Source organism: Rattus norvegicus, chromosome 4, assembly GCF_021556685.1.
Source record: "Rattus norvegicus strain SHRSP/BbbUtx chromosome 4, alternate assembly SHRSP_T2T, whole genome shotgun sequence".
Lineage (NCBI taxonomy): Eukaryota > Metazoa > Chordata > Mammalia > Rodentia > Muridae > Rattus > Rattus norvegicus.
This window is the reverse complement of record NC_141537.1, coordinates 124,158,120-124,181,641: the sequence shown is the minus strand read 5'-3', so window position 1 is coordinate 124,181,641 and position 23,522 is coordinate 124,158,120. Positions and strand designations below refer to the sequence as shown.

The 23,522-nt window shown below is 49.9% G+C and overlaps 1 protein-coding gene across 23 annotated transcripts in view; it reads left to right on the top strand.

Annotated features, from left to right (window-relative positions):
* The window catches only part of Cfap100 (cilia and flagella associated protein 100), a 24,059-nt gene extending 574 nt beyond the window's left edge, over positions 1-23,485 (top strand). For 2 of the 23 annotated variants that reach the window (NM_001431712.1, NM_001431711.1), the window contains 16 exon segments: positions 527-629; positions 8,330-8,407; positions 9,853-9,953; positions 11,692-11,884; positions 13,620-13,687; positions 13,773-13,936; positions 14,183-14,263; positions 14,564-14,730; positions 15,159-15,197; positions 15,274-15,394; positions 17,718-17,766; positions 17,873-18,024; positions 20,166-20,301; positions 21,002-21,207; positions 21,785-21,878; positions 23,215-23,485. In NM_001431712.1, coding sequence (NP_001418641.1) covers positions 581-629; positions 8,330-8,407; positions 9,853-9,953; positions 11,692-11,884; positions 13,620-13,687; positions 13,773-13,936; positions 14,183-14,263; positions 14,564-14,730; positions 15,159-15,197; positions 15,274-15,394; positions 17,718-17,766; positions 17,873-18,024; positions 20,166-20,301; positions 21,002-21,207; positions 21,785-21,878; positions 23,215-23,328 — 1,812 coding nt within the window. In that variant the 5' untranslated portion in view covers positions 527-580 and the 3' untranslated portion in view covers positions 23,329-23,485. 23 annotated transcript variants of the gene reach the window in all.
* The last annotated feature ends 37 nt before the right edge of the window (positions 23,486-23,522 follow it).

Below are 23,522 nucleotides of genomic sequence, written 5' to 3'. Positions count from 1 at the left end.
AGCTTCTGCAAGTAGGAAAACTCACTTCTTTTTGAAGTGAGGAGTTAGAACTCCGTCAGTAGCTCCAACAGCTGGAATAGAGGGCTTTTCTTTTCTTTTTTCTTTTTTCTTTTTTTTAAATGCAGCTTGCATTCTGGGAGAAATGTGCCATAAAAGTCTTTTAAGAAGTAACTGCTTGACCTCCTAAACAAGAAAATGAAGTGTCGCTACATGCATTGGAGCAGGAAGGTCTCTCAGAGTGACATCTGAGTCCAGATTTAAAGGGAGAAGCCCCCCACCCCAACTCTCCAACCTCACCTGGGTGAGAGGCTCCACAGAGGCTCCAGGAAGACCAAAGCTGTTGTGTTCTAAGAACTGAAAGATCCAGCCAGCTTTGCCCAGGAGGGGAATAGTGGATCCCACCAAACCTGGGTACAGGGTACAGGCAGTGTTAGTCCATATTGAGGAAATGCAAGCTGCTACCAGGCACTCAGGGGTCAGAGAGGGCTGTGGATTTGGGAGACTAAAGTACTGTGTCACTCCCCAGGCGAGAATCTCCTTCAGCTAAGGCCAAGCTTTGCACACCTGTTGGTCCTCAGCCATGACGTTCAAGGCACAGTCTAAGTTCTCTGTGAAAATATTCGGAGACAGTAAGTACTGAGCTGGAGGGGGCTCCTAGAGGTTGAAAGAGACTCTGGGACAGTTAGGTGTGAACTCACTCAAAGGTTAAAGTAGTTCTAAATCAACAGCATGCATGCTTTCCTCATGGCTGTTGTGACACAGAACCACATAGTTGTATGGTTTAGCTGGTAGAAGCCTGTTGGCTGCACAGTTTTGACTGCCTTGAGAGGAGGGAGTGCAAGGCTGGTGCTTCTGAGGTTTGTGGAGAGTCTGACCCAGGCACCTCTGCCATCTGGTGGGCACTCAGCATCCTGACTGCCCTTGGCTTTAGGGACACCGCCCACTTCGGCCTTTGCTTCTCCACAGAGTTCCTCCTGTGTGTATGTCTGTGCCCCAGTGTCGTCCTTATTAGCACCGTGAATCTGGGCGTGTGCTAGAATGTTCTCAGCTTTACTAACCACATCTGCAATGGCCTTTAGTTACAAACAAGGCTGCATTCTGGGGTGCTGTTGGGGATAAGGACTTCTGTTCATGAACTTGAAAACATTGTAGACTGCAGAGGGCAGAAGAGATACCACCATAAAAGTGAGCCTCTCTACTTCTGTTCTGCTGTGGCTGCGAGGCCGAGCCTGGAGGAGAGCTGGTGAATGACGTGCATGCGCGTGCGTGCTTGTCAGTGCTCACCCTGGGTGGTACCTAGGGAGCTGTGAGGGAGTGTTATCATCCCTGCATTGTCTTCGCCCTCCAGCTTTTAAATCAGAACCACTTGCTTTCTTTTTCTTTTTTTCTTCTGCTTAAAAAAACAATGTGTTTTTAGGGTAGGTTCTCCATAGTTTAAACCTATTTGAAAGCCTACTCCCAACATCTCCCCGGACACCATAATGATGCTCAGAGCCACCTCCAAGCAAGCTCTATTCACATCCAAGCAGACACATGTGTCTACAACTTGTCTTTTCTTCCACTTAATAAAACCGCCCTGCTGTACCCATCCTTTCCCATGAGTCCACCCACTGAGTCTTCCTGTGAATGGTGGTACACCCCTGTAATGGCAGCACTAGGCAACAAAAGAGGATTGTGAGCTTGAGGCTAGCCTGGGCTACATAATGAGACATTGTTGAGGATTGTGAGTTTGAGGCTAGCCTGGGCTACATAATGAGACATTGTTGAGGATTGTGAGTTTGAGGCTAGCCTGGGCTACATAATGAGACATTGTTGAGGATTGTGAGTTTGAGGCTAGCCTGGGCTACATAATGAGACATTGTTGAGGATTGTGAGTTTGAGGCTAGCCTGGGCTACATAATGAGACATTGTTGAGGATTGTGAGTTTGAGGCTAGCCTGGGCTACATAATGAGACATTGTTGAGGATTGTGAGCTTGAGGCTAGCCTGGGCTACATAATGAGACATTGTTGAGGATTGTGAGCTTGAGGCTAGCCTGGGCTACATAATGAGACCCTGCTGAGGACTGTGAGTTTGAGGCCAGCTTGGGCTACATAATGAAACTCTGTTGCAACAAGCTATATTTTTAAAACAAAACTGGAGATATTTCATGCTGTTTGAGCAGATTCTAAATCCCACAGTATGAATGGAATGTGCTTCATCACCAGCTGCCAACAGTGGAGACTTTGTGTGGTTTCAGAAAATGAATTGTTATACATACTTGCTCCCACAAGGATACTTAGAGCCCCCACTCTCCCATATTCGCTCTCTGTCTCTCCTTCTAAAAACAAGGCTGCAAATAGATGATGTCACCTCTCAACACAGAACAGTACATGGTCAAAGCAACTTGGGAAGGAACGGCTTAATTTTGCTCACAGTTCCATATAATAGTTCCCGAGGGCAGGAACTTGGAGGCAGGAGCTGATGCAGAGGCCATGGAGAAGTTATTGGCTACTCCTGCTTTCTTACAGGACCACACGAATGGGCTGGGCCGTGCCATAACTGATCGATAATGCCTTACAGCTGATCTTATGGAGACATTTTCTCAACTGAGGCTCCCTTCTCTCTGATGACTGTAGCTTGGGTTAAGTTGATACAAAACTAGTGCATACACTAGCCAACAACTTAAGTCCAGTTAGAGATCTGATAGTTACTGCCAAGATGTGAGCCAAGCTGGTGGTCACTGTGGTTCTTAGGCATCAGAGCTGCCTAGGACTATTGGTTGCTGTTCTCTCTTGGCAGCTTGCACAGCACCACCTTGTGCTAGGAAGAGTGTGAGTGAGAGTGTGTGTGTGTGTGTGTGTGTACGCAAGCGAGTGTCTTTGAAGGTCAGAGAACAACTTCCGGGCATCATCTCTCTCCTTCCACTATGTGGGTTCTGAGGGTCAAACTCAGGTCATCAGGCCTCTTGGCAAGCATCTAACCCAGCCATCTCACCAGCCTTTTGGGACACACTTGCCTCAGTTTCCCCTTGGGACACCTCCCTCCTTTGAGCCCTTCAGGAGTCTGGTGACCTACTTTTTGAGTGATTCCTCCCTAAATATCCCATTTTAAACTCTGGAGTTCAGTCAGGTGTGCGCGGCTTCCAGAACAAAGCTTAATGGAGAAGGTGGTCAACTCCAGGCCCCTAGAGGCCAAGGGGACCTTACCTTCTAAAACCCAGGGCAGGTTAATTTCAGAGAGAACAGAGGGCCTCTGTGCCAGCCCCACTGGCTCTTGCTCTGTGACCCTCCCTTGGACAATAAGACATTGATATGACACTTGGAAATCTTTGATAGGGTAAATGACAAACTGTAAAGAACCCCGCCCCACAATAAGCAGGGGACTCAAATGATATGCTGGCAACCATCACAAAAGAGAACATAAAGTCAGACCCCCAGGTAAGACACCACTTAACACGCTTTAGGCCACTATCAATAAATGACAAACACAGAAGATGGTGCTGCCAAGACCAGGACTGGAAGTGGAGACTCTTTACCCACTGGGAGCAGTGAAGACACAGCCACTGCGGCAGCAGTCTGGAAGCTCATCGAAAGAACGCAGCTAACTCCCCAGAGCAACACCAGTCCTAGACGCATCACAAGGAAGATGAGGGAGAGGGCATGAGGTGGAGACAGAGACTGCGAGGCCAGGGTCCTGTGTGTTACCCCACCCCCATGCTGCTGCAACATCTCAGTTTAGCCTGGGTGTTGGGAGACTGTTCTGTCCACACAAATCCCTGCTGTGAATTGGTCACAGACCTGTTCAGATGACAGAAACCTGGGCACCAAGGGCTGAAGCAGAGGCAGGATTTTGCTGGTCTCTCGGGTACTGCCAGTATCCTCTATGCCTCCACCCCACCCCCACCCCAACAAAAGAGGAATTGTGTGTCAAGGGTCTGGTCATTATCTAACAGTATCTTGTTACTAAAATTCCTTCCCAGGGAGAGACAAACAATGTCTACTCCCACCCACCCTCTCAAACCCGAAGGTCTCAAACTTGGGTATGATTCTACCAAAGTTCACCTGGAGCCTGCGAGTTTGTGGGGCTTCCTTATAGAGCAGTGGTTCTCAACCTGTGGTCTCGACTCCTGTGTGGGTCAAATGACCCTTTCACAGGGGTCGCCAAAGACCATTGGGAAATATAGGTATTTACATTATGATTCATAACGAAAAAGTTACACTTATGAAGTGGCAATGAAAGTGATTTTATGGTTGGAGGGTCACCACATCACGAGGAACTGGGTTAAAGGGTTGCAGCATTTAGCAAGGGTGAGAACCATTGTTATAGAACATGGGTGGAGGTTTACCTTCAGGAGTGTGGGCTGGAGTAGAAAGTCTTTACCCAGCAGGAATGATGACTCCATTATGGTTACACAGATGGAGACCCCTCTCCCATGACCTGAGATTAGAAGCCACTAGGGTAGAAAGCTATTTGAGAGGGGTGACTGGATACTCTGGTGAGGGTCATGACCTTTCCCCTCCCTCTTAAATATGATCCGACAGGCCCAGCTATGATGGTATTTGCAGGCAGACCCAGCAGAACTCTCAAAAATGGTAGTTTGACTCAGAGGATAGTCGTGTACAAAATATCTAGGGAGGACTCTAGACCAGGCCCAAGTGGCACTGCACTGGCGCGCAGCCTGGGAAGCAAGAGCTGGGGTGAATCACGAGAGCAGAATCTATACCGCATCGCCTCCATGAAGAGCTGGTGGCAGCCTGGCCCCTCTGTGAAGCATTTTTGTGAATCTCTTGTCTCTGGTCCCATTAGTCTCTTGGCCATACTGGGGAGAGAGCACTCCAGGAAACGCAGCTACGCTTTCAGTAGGTGAAAGGGTAACCAGGCCAAGCAAGGTTCTCCCCCTTTTCCTTCCCCCAACTGACTTAGGGGGGAATCATTTGATCATTTGCTCTGTGTGAGTTTCACTACAGGCAGAAGACACAGGCAAGGCAAGCAGCCAGGTAGCATGAAGTCTTCATGCGCTGCAGAAGCCACCTCCAGCTTTTAATGTTTAGCGCTTCCTGGGAGACCTTCTTGTTGCCTGGCTGCGGGGTTTCTCTTGGTGAGTCTCAGCCTTTCCCTTCTTTTGTACTCAACACCCTTCCCCGCCCTCTCTCTTCCCTGCAGCCATCTTCTGTCACTGACCACCACACCCAGAACAGGGCACATCTTTACCTAAATCCAGAGAGGGGGTGTGGAGGGGTGTTTCCACCGTCCTTTGTGGCCCTTTGGGGCAGTCCCTCATTTACATGAAGTTCTGCTGTGGTTGTGCCTCCCTCTTGGCTACCAGTGGGCGTTCCTGCGACCTAGCGACCTAGCGACCTAGCGCTCAGGAGGTTGAGCAAACAGGGGAGCTATTGGAAGCCTCAGCTACTGGCTGGTCCTCAGATTGCTGGGGTATGCAGAGTCGAGGTCCTTGGGCAGTGGCAGAGGAAGGGACCTAAGCTGACAGGGCTAAGCCTGATGATCTAGAGAACCCATTGCAAAGTTGAGAAATAGTGAAAGACTGAAAAAACTCCCAGCGTCCCTCGAGGGGCTCGTTTTTTAAGCTAGGTGTGTGCATGAAAGAGTCATGGAGTTCAGACTTTAAATTGTGGTTAAAAAAAAAAAACACATAAAATAGACATTCTCTACCAGTTAAATGCAAGCCATCCAGCGCCACCCTTTTGTCCTAAACAAAGGCCTCTCCCCAATTCCAAGTACCAACATGGAGTTCCTGATTGTAGAAGACGACTTGCTTACTGAGGCAGGTATAAAAGACTCTGGTCTTGGATCACAGATCCCAGTGACCTGGAATGACCTATCTTGTTGGCTAGGTTTATGTCAACTTGACACAAGCTAGTGTCATGTGACAGGAGAGACCCTCAACTGAAAAAATTCCTCCATAAGACCTGGCTGTAGGTCATTTTCTGTGCCACTACACCCAGTTCACACAAACTTTCTGTATAAAGTGGATCAGAAATGAGTGCATGGGAAATCACAAGGGTGTGTATGGATGTGTGGTTGTGGGCAGATGAGGAAGTCTACTGTGGGTTTCAGCTGCCTACAGGATCCCTCACCTACACTGGTGGGTGCTAGAATGTTCCTTAGAAATAAAGCTTCCATGCAGGGGCCATTCCTCTCAAGGACTGACAATCCCTGAAGCAGTGCTGGCCTCTGACCTGCTCTCATCTCATCCATTATGGAGGCTGGCTGCCTCATGTGACATCAGGTCCTGAAGAGTCAGCTACGTATGCTGCAGCATGTGGTCAAAAGAATTTTAGTGGAAAAGTAGATGTGTGCGTGCACAGAATTTTGTTTTTTAAAAATATTTACTTCTATTATGTTTAAATGTTTGTCACATATATGCAGGTGTATGGGGAGGCCAGAAGAGAAGGGTTTCCCTTATAGGTGGTGAAGAACTCTCAAGCTATCTCTACAGCCCTTACAAATACTTTTATTAAAAATTTGAGGCTTTATGAGAATGTATTTTGATTGTATCCACCACCAACTCCTCCCTCCTAACTCCTCCCTGATGCATCCCTTCCCTCTTCCCCCTCAAATTCATGTACTTTAAAAAATTTTTTAAAAAAGATTTCTGTGTATGGGTGATTAGCCTGCATGTGTGTACATATGTGCCTGGTGCCCTCAGAGGCCAGAAGAGGGTGTCGGACCCCTTGGGACCGGAATTACGGATGGTTATTAACCACGTTATGAGTGCTGAGAATTGAACCTAGGTTCTCTTCAAGAGCAGCTATGTTAACTGCTGAGCCAACTCACCAGTGAAAAGGACAGAATGTACCACAGCCAAGTTCTCAGCACTAAGATTAACTTGTCCTCTGGTAAAAGAGTAAAGGGAAGGAATAAAAGACAAAGACAGGAGGCAGAGGATGCAGGAGAAGGGGGAAAGGAACAAGGGAGGGGGGAAGGGATATTTGCCTCAGAGGGACAAAGAACTGTCTGAAGAAAGGAGACAAGTATAGCTCTGGGCAAATGGCAGTGTATAAAGAGAAAGGGGACACATTAGGACGAGTTGATTAATTTTGATTGGACAGGTTTGGTCAGTATAGCATTTTGATGGCTGGACTTTGGTGGTCAGCCTCTGGAGGAGGAAGGGGCCAAATAAGGGACTAGAAAGCTTGGAAGCTAGCTTTAGAAATGTAATCGAATGGTTTAGCAAGGGAGAGGACTTGTGCTCGGGCTTATTAGAGCCCTTCACCTGCCCCTCATGACTTTTAAACTAGAGATACATACTTGGGAGACTGAGCCAAGATAATCAGCCTGAAACTGGCGTACACAGGGAGACTCCCTCTCAAGAGGACGAAAAACTCTGTTGGGTAGGGAAAGGGTGAAGATGTCTCTCACAGCACAAAGGTTGAGAACTCTGACTACCTGTGTCTTGGACACATGTATAGCTAGCTCTCTTTCCCAATTCAGAATCAAGATTTGAAGTACAGTTTTGACTTGATCTTGGTTCTAGTCTATTTATTTGATTTTTATGTGTGTAGTTTTTAATATTTTACAATTTTTATAATTGGGATAATTGAATTTTACTACTGGGAAAGTTTTCCACAGACTCTAGAAAACAGGAGAATTTGGTAAGAGGGTCTCTGAGGAATGAAGGATGCCTGACTTCCTGACTGCCCCACCCTTTGCCTAGAGTGAGACAGTAGTTTCACTAGTCCTACAGGCCACCAGGCTTCAGGCTGAGCCTTCCTGCTGGTCAGACAGGCTTGCTGGGACTACAGGGTTCTGCTCAGTCTCACCCTTCCACTCTGGCCCACTCAGGCCTGACTTTCCCTATCCGAGGGCACTGGGGACCACAGGCACCCCTTACTTAGCCCAAGGCTCAGTTCGGCTCTTTTGGTTCCCCTGGCAGAATCCTGGAGCCCTGGCAGGCTTGAGAGGGGCCACAGAGCTCTTCTCTGTGGGTGTCAGGTGACAAGGTTAGCAAAGCGTCTGGACTGCAAGTGCCTCAAGTCACCCGAAGGAAGATATGAACCCACCCTGGGGACCAACTTGGCCCTTCACTGTAGGTTTCTTGGTTACAGGGCCAGGTTAGCAGAACCCCTTTTTAGGTGGAAGGGGATGGTGTTTAACAAGGAATGAGCTTCTGACATTTCTGTTCAGTCATGGGAGGAGTCAGGGACACCTGACCTGCCTCTAAAATATCTCCATGTTGCTTCTGCCAGTATCTTCACCTCACATGCATACATAAAGGCTCATCGAGATCTCTAAACTGTGAGTCTGGAACCCGTGCCAGCCTTGCTGTGTGCTCACAGCTCTCAGGGCCAGACACGCCATTGCTGTGGCTCTCTCTCGTCTCTCACCAGGAGGTAGCCCGGACTTCATGGACAACAGCTCCTCTTCCTTCATTGACAACAGAAAGAAAGATTCAAAGAAAAACAAAGGTAGTTTCCTGAGCAGGGTAGGTGGAGGCAAAGTTTGGCCCCTCTCTCTCCTAGGGTGCTTCAGGCTGGCCTCCAGGGTGCAGGGTGGAGGGGAGCGTTTCTCTTCCTGTTGGACAGAACTCAACAGCAACACAAGGAGGGTTGGTAGTGGGGGTAAGGAGAGTGGGAAATGAGTCAGGTCTGAGCTCCAAAACTCTTAAGAAGGCATCTGGATGACCAGGTCCTGTCTTTGTCCCACCAGAATTTGCAAATATAGGATTGTGGTCACAGAGAGGCTGATACGCTCCATTGTGTTTGACTTGAGGCAGGAAGAAAGAAACCAAAAATGAGAAACTGTCAGCCCTGGTTTTCTGTTGCTATGATAAAATATCCCATAAAAAGCCACTCAGGGGAGAAAGCTCACAGCTCTAGGTCACAGTAAGGAGGCAGGAACTTAGGACAACTAGCCAAGAGCAGAGAGAAATACATGCGTGCAAGCCTGGGGTCAGCTCACCTTCTCTACTCTTACATAGTCCAGGTCCCAATCCTAAGGAGTGGTGCTGCCCATGGTGGGCTGATGTCTTTCCACATCAATCAACATAACCAAAACAACCCCCCCCCACACAGGCCTAAAGGCCAACCTGATCTAGACAATATCTTCCTGGGTGATTCTAGATTGTGTCAAGTTGATCAACCATCAGAGTGCCCAATTATTACCTCAGCCTCACAAGGAAAGGCCCACCCCAGAAGCCCCATCCAACAGTTCTGGCTCACATTTTAATTGACCAATCTCCATGTGGCCATAAGTACAGACTTGGGGCTTTTAAAGCAGACACGTGGCTACTCTCTCTCCCAGGGCTCTCGAACAGCTTTTACCACACCAAGTCTCCCCATGCTTTCCAGAGCTGTTCTGGATTTTCATAGTTATTCCTAAGATTTCTAAGCTGCTGGATGGGGACCCCAGGGGACCCTCTGACTTCCTGGCCTCCCAGAGATCACAAAGACCACCTCTAGTGAGCACACTAGAATCTGGGTCAGTGTAGAGAAGAAAGGTATGGCCTGGGGTTCACAGAGCAGACCAGCATGAGCCCCGACTCAAGCTCTCTGGATGGATTTCTTCCTGTCCCCCTAACCCCACCCCTGGGTCCTCCAGGAGTTGGTTTGGCCTGTGTCTCACTTACTCTGCCCATAGGAAACCCATTCAGTTCCATCATTTTTGGACAGCAGACTTCGGCTTTCTGTCTCTGTGAGAGGAGTCTTGCTGGGATTTCCACACCAGGATAGATCTAGGGAAGGAGCCCAGTTCCTATAGATTAAACCACAGAGGAAAGTTTTTGGGGCTTCAGGACCCAAGAGAAGACTTCATGTGTGGCTGGATAGGAATGCATTCACCAATGCTGTGTAGTGTGTGCTGGGTAGAAAAGGCACAGGGACCCCTGGACACAGGCTGTTTTCTCCTTCTCCAGGGAGTGTGACGTTTGCCGACAGCTCAACTAACCCTTTCCACATATCAGGGGATGTGGACTTCTTCTTGCTCAGAGAGCAGGAGCGGAATCAAGCTATTGCAGTAAGTATCTGGACCTGGGGCAGCCCCTCCTCTCTAAGTAGTTTCCCTCCTCCCTGTTCCTATCTCAGGTAAATGTCTCCCTCCCCAACTCTCTCTCACTCCAGAACAATCATTGACTCACTTTCCCTCTTCTACTCTTTACCTCTTCCACTCTTCCCTGTAAGAACTGCCATTCCCCTCTCAGCATTCTTCTTGTCCTTCAAGGCCTGTCTCAAATCCCACAGGTCCTCTCCTCTGGACCTCTCCCCTGCTTGGAATCCCACAGGACAGATACACAGAATGGCCCTACCCGTCTTACCCAGCTTGCCGCCTCTTGTTTTATCCATGTGACTAGGAGCCATGGCATCCCCGGATCCATCCCATGGCCCCAGCTCAGAACAGCAGAACGAGCCCAGACAATGCAGTCCTCCTGCTACGCCCCTCTTTTCTCCTGACCCAACCTGGCAGCTTGTGTCTTCTGATTGAGGCTCAGCATCTGCTGTACTCAGGGTGGCAGGGTCCCATGCTGCAATCACATGGGGGAAGACATGCTTTAACCTTTGTGTTTGGAACTGGAATGGGACTGTGAGCAGTGCCCAGCTCCAGAAGGAGAGGCTGTGAGTGTGGGTCTCTGAAAGGTTTCTCGGATGATGTGACACACTGAGAAGGGATGGAAAACCCACAGGCAGGCCTCTCTCTGGCCTTCACCTTGGGCTGTCCTCTTCGGGTACAGACTTGGGTATTTCTTCTATTTCCAAGCATAGCAGTACCCTAGGGTTACTGCCTTCTGTGAAATGACAATGGGCATTTACATGCTGCCCTTACACCCTTGAGGAATCTCCAACTTCCTCCTTACAGATGCCCAACCTGCACCCTCCCCACCTAGAGAGTCCTTACACTCTTTACCCATTGGGTCTCCAGGGTATACCGTGTACCCAGCAGACTCTCAGCTCCACCCTACCCCATGCAGTGGCTCAATGTTCTCCACACCTGACAGTGCCATTTTACCATCAAGCAGAGGGGTCAGCTGGGGACTTCAGGCTGGAGTCAGCATTTGCCGAGGTTCTTCAGGGTTAGCAGGTTGTGGGTTGTGGCAGCTCGTGGGGTCCCAGCAGAAAACAGTCTGCTGCCGAGAGTCTCTCTGAACAGAGACGTTAGTGCAAAGCCTACACTGCTAGACAGCCCTTGGGCTTGAGAGCTGTTATAGCCAGAGACTGTCCCCCTTCCCTGCAATCCTTGGATGGGTCAAGATGAAACCTTGTGGGCAGTGCAGAGGTGCAGGGCAGTGGAGACAGAAGTCACCAATGAGCTTCCAGCCAGGCGACAAGACATCCTGCAGAGGGAACTACCAGTCTTTTGGAAATAGGTTCAAGTTACCCAAACCTTTGGTCACTTTTAGCAAATCAAATGCTCAGCCTCCGTTAAAAGGGACTCTGGGTGAATGGACAGATTGTCTCTTAGCCATGCTGGTACCATTTGTTATCTGGACGCACACTGAACTAGCATTTGTGTTTGATATGGCTGCCTGTCCTGGGACCCATCCTCAGTGGTCATTGTCCCATTCAACTCCAAAGGCTGTGCATTAAGAACTCACCAGCCCTTGAAGAGCACCAACAGAGTGCTCAGCAAGGTGTGTATGTGTGGTGTATATGTGTGTCCATCTAAATGTGTGGGCCCCTTCAGCCTCTGGCACTAGAAGAGGGGAAGATATGCATCCAGTAGGAGTCTTGATCCTACTGACTGCCCATCACCCCCATAGGAGCGTGAACAAAAGAAGATTTTGAGGGTGCACCAGAAGATGACCTATGCATCCAAGGTCTTGGCCAAGCACACTAGCCTGCGCCGGGAGCTACAGCTGGAAGACGAGATGGAGCAGCAGCAGCTGAATGCTGAGGCTGAGGAGATGAATGAGTTCCGAGATAACAATGCTTGGAAGATGACCGTGACCCGAGGTACAGCACCACTACCTTGTACAAGAGCAAGGTTGAAGGATGGTTAAGGGAGAGCCCCCCTTGTGTCTGACACCAAAAACCTTGAAGAGCTCTGTCCCGACGGGTCACGGTTCTAGGGCATGCTGATTACATGAGAACTCCATGGTGCAAAAGGGTAGAGGCTGGTTCAGTTCACAGAGGCTTGGGTTCCATCCATGCACTCACCAATTGGCCAGTCACAGTCAGTGTGCAGTTCAACGATAGTGGGGAGACTGAGTCTGGTACTTACCTTCCAGTTCTTGGTCCCATCATGGCCAATGACCCTACCATGATGGGTCATTGGTAGCACTGGACTCCTCTAACTGCACCAACCTCATGAATTGTGCTGTCTGTGTTAAGACATTGAACAGAGTATCTGTGAGCTGCTAGTTTATTGCTCAGCAGCAATCCCTGAGTTCTGAGCTTGAATCCATGGTACATGGGGGAACACTGAGGCGCTAACCATGATCATAAAACAGAACCCCTAACCTCTACCTTGACATCAAGCACTGAGCTCAACAGGGTTTGTGGGGAGCCTTTGTTCTCCATTCCTCAGGCTGAAAGAGGCAAGTGGGGTGGCAGGCAGGGGAAGTGGGAACAAGCAAAAGGCCATACAATCCCTTACTGTCCTGACCTTGACTTTCATGGGGACATAGTGTCCTTGAGAGGCAAAATCACCCATAGATACTTTGACAGGGTCTCTGGACTACAGAACAGAACTCTTGCTTCACCACCAGGCCCTTCTCCCAAAAAGAGGATGCCCAGGGACTGGGCAGAAACCAATTTTGGGTCCTCTAAGGTCAGAGGCACATACAGTTTCCTCATGCAATACACAGAGGACATGGCCTTTGACCAACAGTAGTATCTGCACAGTGGAGACTCTCTAGCTGTCTGCCTCACTTGGCTGACATAATAACCATGAATTTGGCTACTACTAAACCTAAAGTACCCCATAGAGAGCATGTAGCACCCCATTTATTTCCTTGCCTCAAGGACCCTGTCAGTGTTACTAAATCTAATTGGGTGAGGGTTGCCGAGAGCCTTATTCCAAGTTGAGAGGATGATACAGTGAGAGACAAGTCAGACAGACACCAACTATGTTAGAGCCTAGTAGTCACCTCTCAGCATTCCAGGGGACATCATCCTGGAGCCACCTTGGTATTAGAATCCACAGGGATGCTAAAGTTACGCTCCCCTGTTTTTTCTAAGTCATCCATAGGTCTGCTCATGATGGGTTCAGTATACATCTATGTAAACAACTGTAGAGACAGGGAATTCTGTCACTACACCTGTGGGGTAAATGGGATCCTTTTCCATTTATTTCTGATCTGTTGGTTGAAACCAAGGCTACAGCCTCTGCAGATGTGAAGTGTTGGCTATGTGCTGGGGAAGCCTTTTCTCCATTTTTTTTACAGTCCTTCTACCAACACTCTAACACCCTGGGTGGGCAGCAGGACACTAGCCTCCTCTGTGGACCATCTTGGATGCCGAATTCCAGCTTGGGATCCAGCCCCTCTCCTCTCCTCTCCTCTCCTCTCCTCTCCTCTCCTCTCCTCTCCTCTCCTCTCCTCTCCTCTCCTCTCCTCTCCTCTCCTCGCCTCGCCTCCCCTCCCCTCCCCTCCCCTCCCCTCCCCTCCCCTCCCCTCTCCTCCCCTCCCCTCCCCTCCCCTCCCCTCCCCTCCTCTCCTCTCTTCTTTCTTTCTGGGTCTTGTTGCAGAAAAGAAGAAAGAGCATGAAACATTGAATGACTACATGGAGAAGAAGCGAAGCATGTTTCTCCTCCAGGTGGGAATGGCTACATCCAGGCTAGGGCCTATAGCTTGGTTCTGGCCCAGCCAGGGGCCCTCATGCCTGCTCTGCTGGCCCACAGTATGCCCTGGCAATGAAGCACAATGAAATCCAGCGGCTGGAAATGCTGGCGACCCGGGAAGAGAACAGGCTGGAGAGGGCTGAGAAGTTCCTGGAGAAGGACGCGTCCTTGTTTGACGAGTTCCTCAGGGAGAATGACCGCAACTCAGTGCAGGCCATGAGACTGTGAGCCTACAGGCCCTGAGGCCTTACAAACCCATTGCCCGGGCCAGGTCCAGTCCAGTCTTAGCTGGACCTGGAACCCTGAGCCCTAGCCAGGCCCTGATCTCAACCTATGGTCATGACCCCTGGATATCTCCCATCCCACCAGCTCCCCACTTGGCCTGTGCCCAAAGCTAAGGCCATGGCTTCTTCCATTTATGATTGGTCTTTAATGATCCATGATTGGCCTCCTGGTTTCCCCTCCTCTAGGGCTGAGAAAGAGACCAAGATCAAGACTGAGAAGATCGTTGAGATCCGGGAACTCACAGCTCAGATCACGAGCATCAAAAGGTAGAGTATAGGGGGCACTGTTCCCTGTTTCTTCATTGGAGCCAAGGGCCACTTAGGACCACAAAGGCCTCTCAGGAACTCAACCCTGTGGGAGGCTGTGGCCTGCCTTATGGGTGGTGCTGAGGCTGACAATGACTTTCCTGAGGCCACACCCTGGGACACAGGGCATTGTGACTCAGGTTGAGAGCAGCAGGAAAGTCCCCATGGATAAGGACCCTGCAGGTCACAGAAGCGTCTCTTCTCAACCCAGCTAGGACTTGGTGGTGGACACTAACTTCCTGTATCCCTCCCTGGGTCTAGCGAAATCTCCAAATTTGAAGACACTTTGAAACATTACAAGATCTACAAGGACTTCCTGTACAAGGTGTCACCCAAAGAGTGGCTGGATGAGCAGAAAGAGAAGCACTTGGCTCTCAAAAGGGCTAAGGAGTCTACAGAATTGAAGAGCATCTTAGTAGGGGATAAAGGTGGGACAAAGATAAGGGTGTTCCCCTAAGGGTGGGCCCTGATACTGGTACAGAGAGCCTGCACCCAGCTCAAAGGGACCCTGTGTGCATGGAGCCCCATCTAATCCTTTCACGGCTGGCTTCACACACGGAAGAGCCCACTGTGAATCAGGAGCTCAGCTTGGGACTTTCCATTGGGACGTGGTCTTTCCAGTCAAAACAAGGGCTCTCCTCCCTGCCTTCCTCCTGGACTGAGAGTCTGAGTTGCCAAGAAATTTCAAAATCACCCATGGAGGCTGTGACATGGTGTCTGGACTCCAGGACAGAATTCCTGCTTTAAGCACCCCAGACCCTTCTCTCAGAGAACCAGGCAGAAAACCACACAGTTCTGGGTCCTCTAAAGTCAAGACTCAGTAGTGGTCACATGGGTTCTCTTTTGCTTCCAATAGGGTCTGGCATTAAGAGCAAACCATCCTCCCTGTGGAAAGGTATGACTGCCCCAGCCCAAAGGGGACTCACATTTCATGCCAGAGGCACCCATAAACCTTCCCCTTCCCCTGCCAGAGGTTCACAGCTTGAAGAAGATCACAAAGTTCTCACGGCCTGGAAAGACTCTGTCATCCAGCACTCAGAGCCTCCCGCAGGTCGGTCATCCTAGTCAGCACAGCGAGCTGGACTCCACACTGTGAGTGGCCTTGAGGGGCTGAGGGAAGCAAAGGCCACTGAAGGAGACAACTAGGCTGGCAGAGACACAGGGGAGGGTGAGGAGAGGGAAACCAGTTGGGGTTACTCTACAGAGCTGCTTCAGGTGACTGGGGTAGTCAGTAGTCCCAGTGTGACAGCACAATAAAGGAAAGTGTTGGGGCCAGAGGAGTTGTTTTCCCCTCACTCCCTCCCTCCCCACCCCCAGAAGGCCTGTGCCAGAGGCAGAATTTTCCTGTCTGTTGGCTATTCTTGGAGGGCTCCAGATGTCAGAGGCCCAGAATATTGGGAAAAATTACAGGGTCACTGAAGGCCCAAGTGATATCTATGTTTTAGGGACATTTTCCTGATGACAAATCCCTGTCGATTGGCCCGTTTAGTTGGCTCCCTGTCAGTCTTCTGCTAGCTCTTTACACACCCTAGTGATACCCTGACATCTCCCTTTTGATATTGTCTTTTAAGAGGAATTTTAATAATGTCATGTGACCTATCTTTCCACATATGATGGGTACATCTCTCATTCTTAAGGAATCTCTGCCAGTCCTGGAGTAGTATGCTTTCGTGCTGCAAGCTTTCAGCATATTGGTGTGGATAAGGGCACCTGGGCATGGGAAGTGGGCTTCCTTGTGCCAGTCCTAATCTTTGTCTTTCCTTTCCATGTCCCATCCTCTGTCTCTTCTTGCTCTAGGCCCCCAGGGACCCCCTCCTCAGGTCTGCACACTGTATCCCCTTTCTGAATGCCTGTGCACAGTGTACTTTTTCAGCTGTGAAACTCCCCAGTTTATGCTTTTTTGGGAGGGAAGCTGTGGGAAGCCCTAGATTCCTTTGCTTGTAAGCACACTTTCTTGAAGCATGGTGGTCTTGTTGTGGAGACAGACCAGCCACTATCAGTGACGGATGTGTGTTGATTGACTGGGGGCATGGTTCAGAGGCCCCAAGAGGTCAGAGCACAATGCCAGCTACCAATCAAGGTTATTTTGGCCCTAAACTCTGTGTTGGGAGAGCTGAGGATATAGGTCCTGATTACACTGGCCTGGCTTGCTTCCACCTTTCACCTGATGAATTTGTAGTACTGAGTATACAGTCTGTAAGCTAGGCACAAAGACCAAACACCCACCGATCAGGAATCATAAGGGAATTTAAAGAACATCTTTGGTACACATACACTGTTACCATTAAAAGAAAAGTCAGATCTGTGTATGAGATAGGTGTGCTTGTTTATATTACATAAATAATTAAATCTTGGCTGGTTGGTTGATACTGCCCAAAGCAGAGCTTCTTTGGTGTTTTTCAGTTGATCACTTTTTGATTTTAGAATCATCAATGCTGAGAACACCATTTGACATTAACGTATGTCAGAGGCATGCTTGGGCACAACCCAAAGCTATAATCTGATGTGTGCTGAGGAATGATGCTGAGGTGCTGTGTGGTGTAACAGTATGTGTAGTGCACATGTGTGTGTTCACAACCAAGTCTGCTGCGAATTCACAAACAGCTCAGATCATTTGACTTGTAGTTAAGTTCTGGTCACTGCATGTTAGATCTTCCGCTGCTGCCCAGTTTTTCCTATTTCTCACATTTAGTTACATACACACAGTTTAGGAGTGGCTGTGCTGAGCTCCCTCCAAATTCCTCCTCTGTCACACAGGCCCCAGAAGGCACAGTGGCAAGGCACAGGCAACTTTCTCTCCTCCCAGTTCTGTACACTAGTATATCTCCATTTCTACCTCTGATTCCTGGGCATCTGACATATCCCAGCTGGAGTGGGTGGGTGGGAGTGGGTGGGAAGGGCTGGGAAGCATGGGGAGGTGGGCTCCACACAGTGCTGGGACCACGCAAACTCTCTGCAACCCTGTGAGCTGTCTCAGGACAGGCCCTGCCTTGTATGGTGCTGCTTGGAATACACTGAGAAGAGACTGGTATGCTCAATGGCTGTAGATTGGGCAGATCCCCAGATCCAATCCAGACGGCCTCAGGGGGGTCACTCAGAAAATGAATGGTAAGTAGGAAGGTAGCTAGGAAGTGAGGGTAGGTACAAAAGGCTCTGCACCTAGAGAGTAATGGCTGACAGATCAGGGCAGAGTAACCTAGTGGATCAAGGGAAGTCAGTCTTACTCTAACTGGAGACTGTTCACTGAATTTTGAATGTCTCTTGGGACCCTGATGGGGGCTGGTGCTACATCGGGGCAATGTGGGGGTAAGGGAGGGGTGGGGAACATGCTCCAACCATGCCTTTGGTCCTTTGACTCCCTTACCACTGTGGCCTAGACTGGTCCAGAAGCTCTGATCCCACTGTCTGTCCTTAGGTCAAGCTCCACGCTTCCGTCACAGGACGAGACTGACAGCGATGGGGAGGTCTGTGGCTGGGCTCTTTCCCCATTTGCCTCCTCCCCCCATCAAGCACCCTGCACTGCCCCACCAGGCCCTGTCCTGTACAGCACCCTCTGCCTACCCCTCATAGGAGCTGGCACTATACTTCACTGAGCCCCATCAGCTCCTAGACGTCTTCACAAAGCTAGAGGAACAGAACTTGTCGCTGATTCAGAACACGCAGGAGATGGAGGAGACCTTAGATGAACTGAATGTCACTCTGAAAAACACCCAGATCCGCATGTAGGTCCCTGCTGCCCTCTTGCCATTCCTGCCCCATTGCACTACCAGCTTCCTTGTATAGAGTCTGGGTGGATGCAGGGCCTTGGAGCCATCTGCACTCAGAAAGCAGCAGCGAGGACCTCCTATTCAGCCGTTCTGCCACTATTCAGGCCCTAAGAAGCAAGCTCTGCCATGTGGAAAGCCACTACATCCCAGGGCCCTGAGGCAGGCATGGCTTGGAAGGAGCTAGAAGTTGGTCTTCAAGACACTACAGCCATGGGGAAGTATTAGAGGTCCTCACATAACACCACCAGCCCCCAGGCTATGAGGGAGGGAAGAATTGCCTTGCTGGGGACAGGAAAAATTTGGGTGGGCACTAAGCAGCAGAGGTATTGGTGAAGGAGAGGGTAGAAGGCCACCTGACAGGCTGGAGCCAGACAGGAGTGGGTGAGGCCTTGAGAGGACAGGTCTGTCAAAGTCTCTCTACACAGCAAGGGACCACGGATCTGGAAAGATCCTGGGGAAACCCAAGGCCCTAAGTGTAGCTAGCTAGGTAGCAGGGAAAGGCTGGACCTGGGTCGATTCCTACCTAGAACCCACTGGACACTCATAAACTCATAATCCCTGCTGCAGGATGTGGTTATCAGACATCCCACCCCACTCTCCTCTGTTGGCCCATCCCAGAGTCCAAGGGAATTGAATAGGAAAGGCTGAGTTGGGGTGTTGGGGTAGGGGGTATTAAGGGTCCATCTACCAAGTCCCTAAACTCTGAGCAACTTTCCTCGGATGGCCCAAGGCCTGCCCATGAGCACTTCTGCTGAATGGCAGCAGACAGCAAACACACATTGACTGATAGGAAATGCACACGCTAGAAGACAAGGTGAGTGGTGTGAGGGACAGGTGACAGTTGGTGAGGAAGCGTGTGTGGCCCAGCACTCTGTTGGGGAACAGGAAGGAGTCAGCCACCCAGAGCCCTGGGAAAGCAGTTCAGGCAGCAAACAGCCAGGGCATAGGTCCTGATCCAGCTGAGACTTCAGTGTCCGGTTAGGGAGCCACACTCCTTATAACTCATCTTATTATTAGTCCAGCATGGCTGCCTCCAGAATGAAGTGAAACTTAGAGCTGCTTAGGCAGAACTGTTTCTAGAAATCTGGCAAGGGCTAGAGGCACAAAATGTTCTGTAGAAAGGCCAAAGAGCCTCTTAGAATCTCAGAGGATCTGCTTTCCCCCAACAGAGTCACCCATTCTCCCAGCAGCAAACAGGCAGGAACAATCCCTGAAACATTCATCACCCCTTTACAGACAAAACAAACAAGCACCAAACTAAACCAACAACACCACCACCACCAAACAAAAAACCAGAAAACAGCTTGTGGGAAAGACAAAGCAATAGATCATAATTTAGCAAAAGAGCCTTAGATCCAGCTGGGATAACAGATAAATTCTACAGAACATTTAATGGTTTAAAAGGGTGGTTCAGTCAGTAAAGTGCTTGCCTTGCAAGGAGGACCTGTGTTTGATTCCCAGCCAGGAACAGTGATATGCATTTCTAACTACGGTTTGGAAAGAAGGCACAGGGGATTCCTGGGCTTGCTGGCTAGCAAGCCTAGTTCACTTAAAAGCACCAGGCAGTGAGAGACCCTGTCTCAAAATACACGAAAGCAGCATACATTCACATTTAAGGGAGACATGACAAATTCCTCAGCCATCTCCAAAGGACAGAAGAGGAAGGAATACTCCTTGCCTCACAGTGAGACCAGCATATGGCCCTAATTCCAAACCAAACACTGACACCCAGAAGAGAGGAGTCTGGGACAGGGTGTCTCGTCACTGTAGGTATAAAGACCTCAAGTGGAATTCCAACAGTGAGTAAAAACACCATGGATCACAAATTAGGAATAGAAGGAAATTTTAATTTGGTAAACATCACAAGATCCTACAAGCTAATACTGTTAAGGGCAAGAGATTAACTAGTGGCTTGTCTATTGACATGTGGAACAAAGGGTAGGCATCTCCTTTCTTCACTGCCCTGGAATTCCACCCTGATGGACAGAGACTCAACTCTCCTAGGCCTGTGATCTCAGGACAGGACACGGCTCTCTGCCTAATAGGTCATGTTTAGCGGGAACCATGGGTGCTGAGGGAACTGTCCAATCCTGCAGGGACAGGGAGGTCAACCTTCTGAAGCAGTGGATTAGTACCATGATGATATCAATCTCCAAGGAGGAGGAGTCAGCTGCAGAACTGGAGCTCAAAGCCCGAGTCTTCCACTTCGGGGAGTATCAGGGTGACCAGCAGGTAAAGACAGGGTTGTCTCAGGGCAGGGGCCAAACCCTGCACCCCAGACCCTACCCACTTCCTAGGCTCTCAGTGCTTGGTGTGGCATGTGCCTGGGGCTTTCTGTTTACCCCCAGCTGCTGCACTGCTTCCCAGACTTTTAGCAATAGGGTCAGGTCCTGATCAGGAGCTTAGCACACATACACATAGAAATCTCATTTGCTCAGTTAGGCTTTGGTTCTTTCCAGTACTGCCCAGTGCCTTGTGTGACAGCCACCAGGCCAGGGGCCTGGCTTCTGCCCAGCATTGGTTGTGGCTAGACCAGACTTTTTGCCTGATGCTGTTCATCAGTAGTTACTCAACACCCACACAGCAGATGTTAACCTGCTTTCTGAATGTCAGAACAGGCTTAGAGACGGATGAATTTATCTACCTAGGGCTTCACAGAATATAGTCCTGAGGCCAGTGCATGGCTCCCTGGAACATAAGATTGGGCCTCAGTGGGTTTGCTAAGGAAGCTGTGGGAGGGACTGGGATATGAGATAACTCAGAAGCCTGACCATACCTGGCTAAGAAAATCAGGTACCATGCTCTACTCCACTCCACTGTGTCCACACTGTGGCTGTTCTATCCTGGCTGGCAAGCCATGAAGGCTGCTGAAGGATATTATGTGAGGGTGATCAGGGACCTGCAGCCATGCCACACTACTCATTTTCCCCAGGACAAGATGTTGGAGAGCCTGAACCACAAGGTGCTGGATGTGTATCGGAATTGTGTGGGTATGCAGCAGGAGGCCAACCTGGGCACAGTACAGATGCTGACTGTGGTGGAGCACCAGCTGGATGAACTGCTGGAGAATCTGGAGCGAGTGCCTCAGATCAAGATCGAGCAGGCTGAGAAGGTCAAGGAGAGGGAACGGCGCATGAGGTCAGTCACTGTGCCCAACCTTCCGTGGCTACAGCCTTGGCTGTGTGCAAGGTGATCTAGTCAGTGGTCCACCATTATGACTCCTGCTCAGAGATGAGCTCAGGACTCTGTATCATAAGGCTGAGGCCATTGTTTGTTGATTCCACAGGGCAGAAGCTCTCTGCCTAGTAATCCACTTATATATGGGGCCCTGGGACACAACCATCTGCCAAGTCTGTGTTTCCTAAGGTTGGGGTGTCCTCTTGTGGGGCCCCTGGCACCTGCTCTAATGCTAATGTCCTACTTGGGTGATAGGGTAGGTCTGTGGGTACAGGAATTAAAGACATAGATGTGGACCTAGGAACACATGCTTTCTTGGGCACATGCTCTGAACCTTAGGTCACCCTCATGGCCAGCATGGCATCAACATAGCCCTGCCTGCCTTCCTCCCAAGCCTTGGCCACTTACCCAGGACTGACAGGAATGGCACAGGGGACTTTTCACATGTGAGAGGGTATGGGCTAACTTGGAGCCCAAGTGGGGAAAGCAGAGGTCCCTCCCAGTCCCTGATCCTCATAAGCCCACCTCTTGTCCCCAGGCTTCGTGAAGAGAAGGCCAGGATGCAGAAGCAGTTGCAGGAGGAACGTCTGCAGCGGGCTCGAGCCAGGGCCCAGGCTAAAATAAAGAAGAAGGTGAGGGGTGGTATCAGGGCCATTCTAGGGTGTACCTTCCAGGCTTTCCAGCCTGAGCTCCAAGACCTCTCTGCAGGCAAATCACTCTGCTGAAGAAACAGCTCCTTACAGCTGGAGTGGAGCAGTCTTCAAAGCTAGGCACTTCTAGTGTCCCTGTCATAGGGGTTGTCCTCTCACCAGGATCAACCTCCCAGATGTGCTGTACCCTTGCCAGGTGCAGATGCTCAGCTCACAGAACTCACCCCAACATCTAGTCTCTCTCAGGGTCCTGTTGCTTTCTCTGTCCACCCTACCCCCCCCCCCCCAGATAGACCTGGGGCCAAGAAAATTGCCTGTTGCTAGGCCTGTGTGTCTTCTGGGCCTCAAGCCCTCACCCCACAGAAAATGGGCTGTGGCAGCCTTGTGCGTTCTAGACATGGTAGCACAAAGTCTGGTCCTGGAAGCAGACCTGGAGCCAAGCACAACCTCTGAGAAGCAGGAACTGGCTGGCATCTATGAAACATGGCTGCCAGTGCCATTAGTTGGGAAAGATGAATGATATTAATATTAAGATACTACTAAACATCCCAGTGCTTAGTTCAGAAAGAAAGGTGACACATATTTCCCTTCAGAAGATGTAGCTCATTAGGAAAAAAACTTCCAGGCCATGATCAGGACTCAGATGGCAGGGAGAGCATTAGACAGAAACAGTACAATATATGGAGGTCTAAATGTAACAGGCCTTAGTAGAGAGGGGAGGCTTTTCTTCCCTGGAGAGGAGCTTCATTAAGGGAAGGGGTTGGGGGATGGAGGGGGCGAGAGAACACATGCTGCTATGAGAAGGATGGCAGGGCAGAGGAGCCTCTTCAGAGAGCAGCTTTCAGAGAACCTTCCCAAGAAAATCCAAGAACAAAGGTAACAGCCAGCTAAGTTTTTGGGGGTAGAGGGCTGGCAGCAAGTCTACATGATTTAGTTCAACATAGTGTATGTGACAAAGGCATGGAAGAACTCGGACTGGTTAGGACCATCAGTCCAGGTCTATTGGACATAGCACAGCTTATCTCTGTCCAAGAGAGAGCTAAAAGGTATGGCTTTTTAGGAGTGATCACTGACTTTTAGAGGCCAACCTGTCACACTACAGGGTCTCCTGTGAAGACCTGAGCTAGGAATTTTTGTTTTAGCTCTTGCCCCTCAAAAGGTATGCTCCATGGAGCTGGCATGGTAACTGCTGGGCTTATCTACACTCTAGGTCCCTTTAGTCAGTACCACCCTTGAGTGGCTGGCCTCATCCTGCACCTTATGGGCAGCATGGCATATACGTAGCTAGTACAGGCTCACCATGTTTTTTCCCCTGCAGAGAGGCCGGAAATTGTTATGCCGCTCCCATCCACCAGTCATCAAAGTAAAGGAGGTGCATGAACAGACACTGATGGACAAGGACAAGGAGGAGATGCTCTTCTTCTTCACTTAGCAGCAGAGCTGGCTGAGGGCTCAGAAAAGTCAGCAGTAAGTGCAGACAGGGACTGTAAGCCTGAGGGGTTCCTAACTCCATCCCATACTTTCCTGTCAGCCTTCTTACTCACAGGAAATAAAATCATGTCTCTTGGGAGTCTGAATGGCCTGCTGAAGGAAGCCTCTTAGAACCTCTTTTGTCGTTTCATCCAA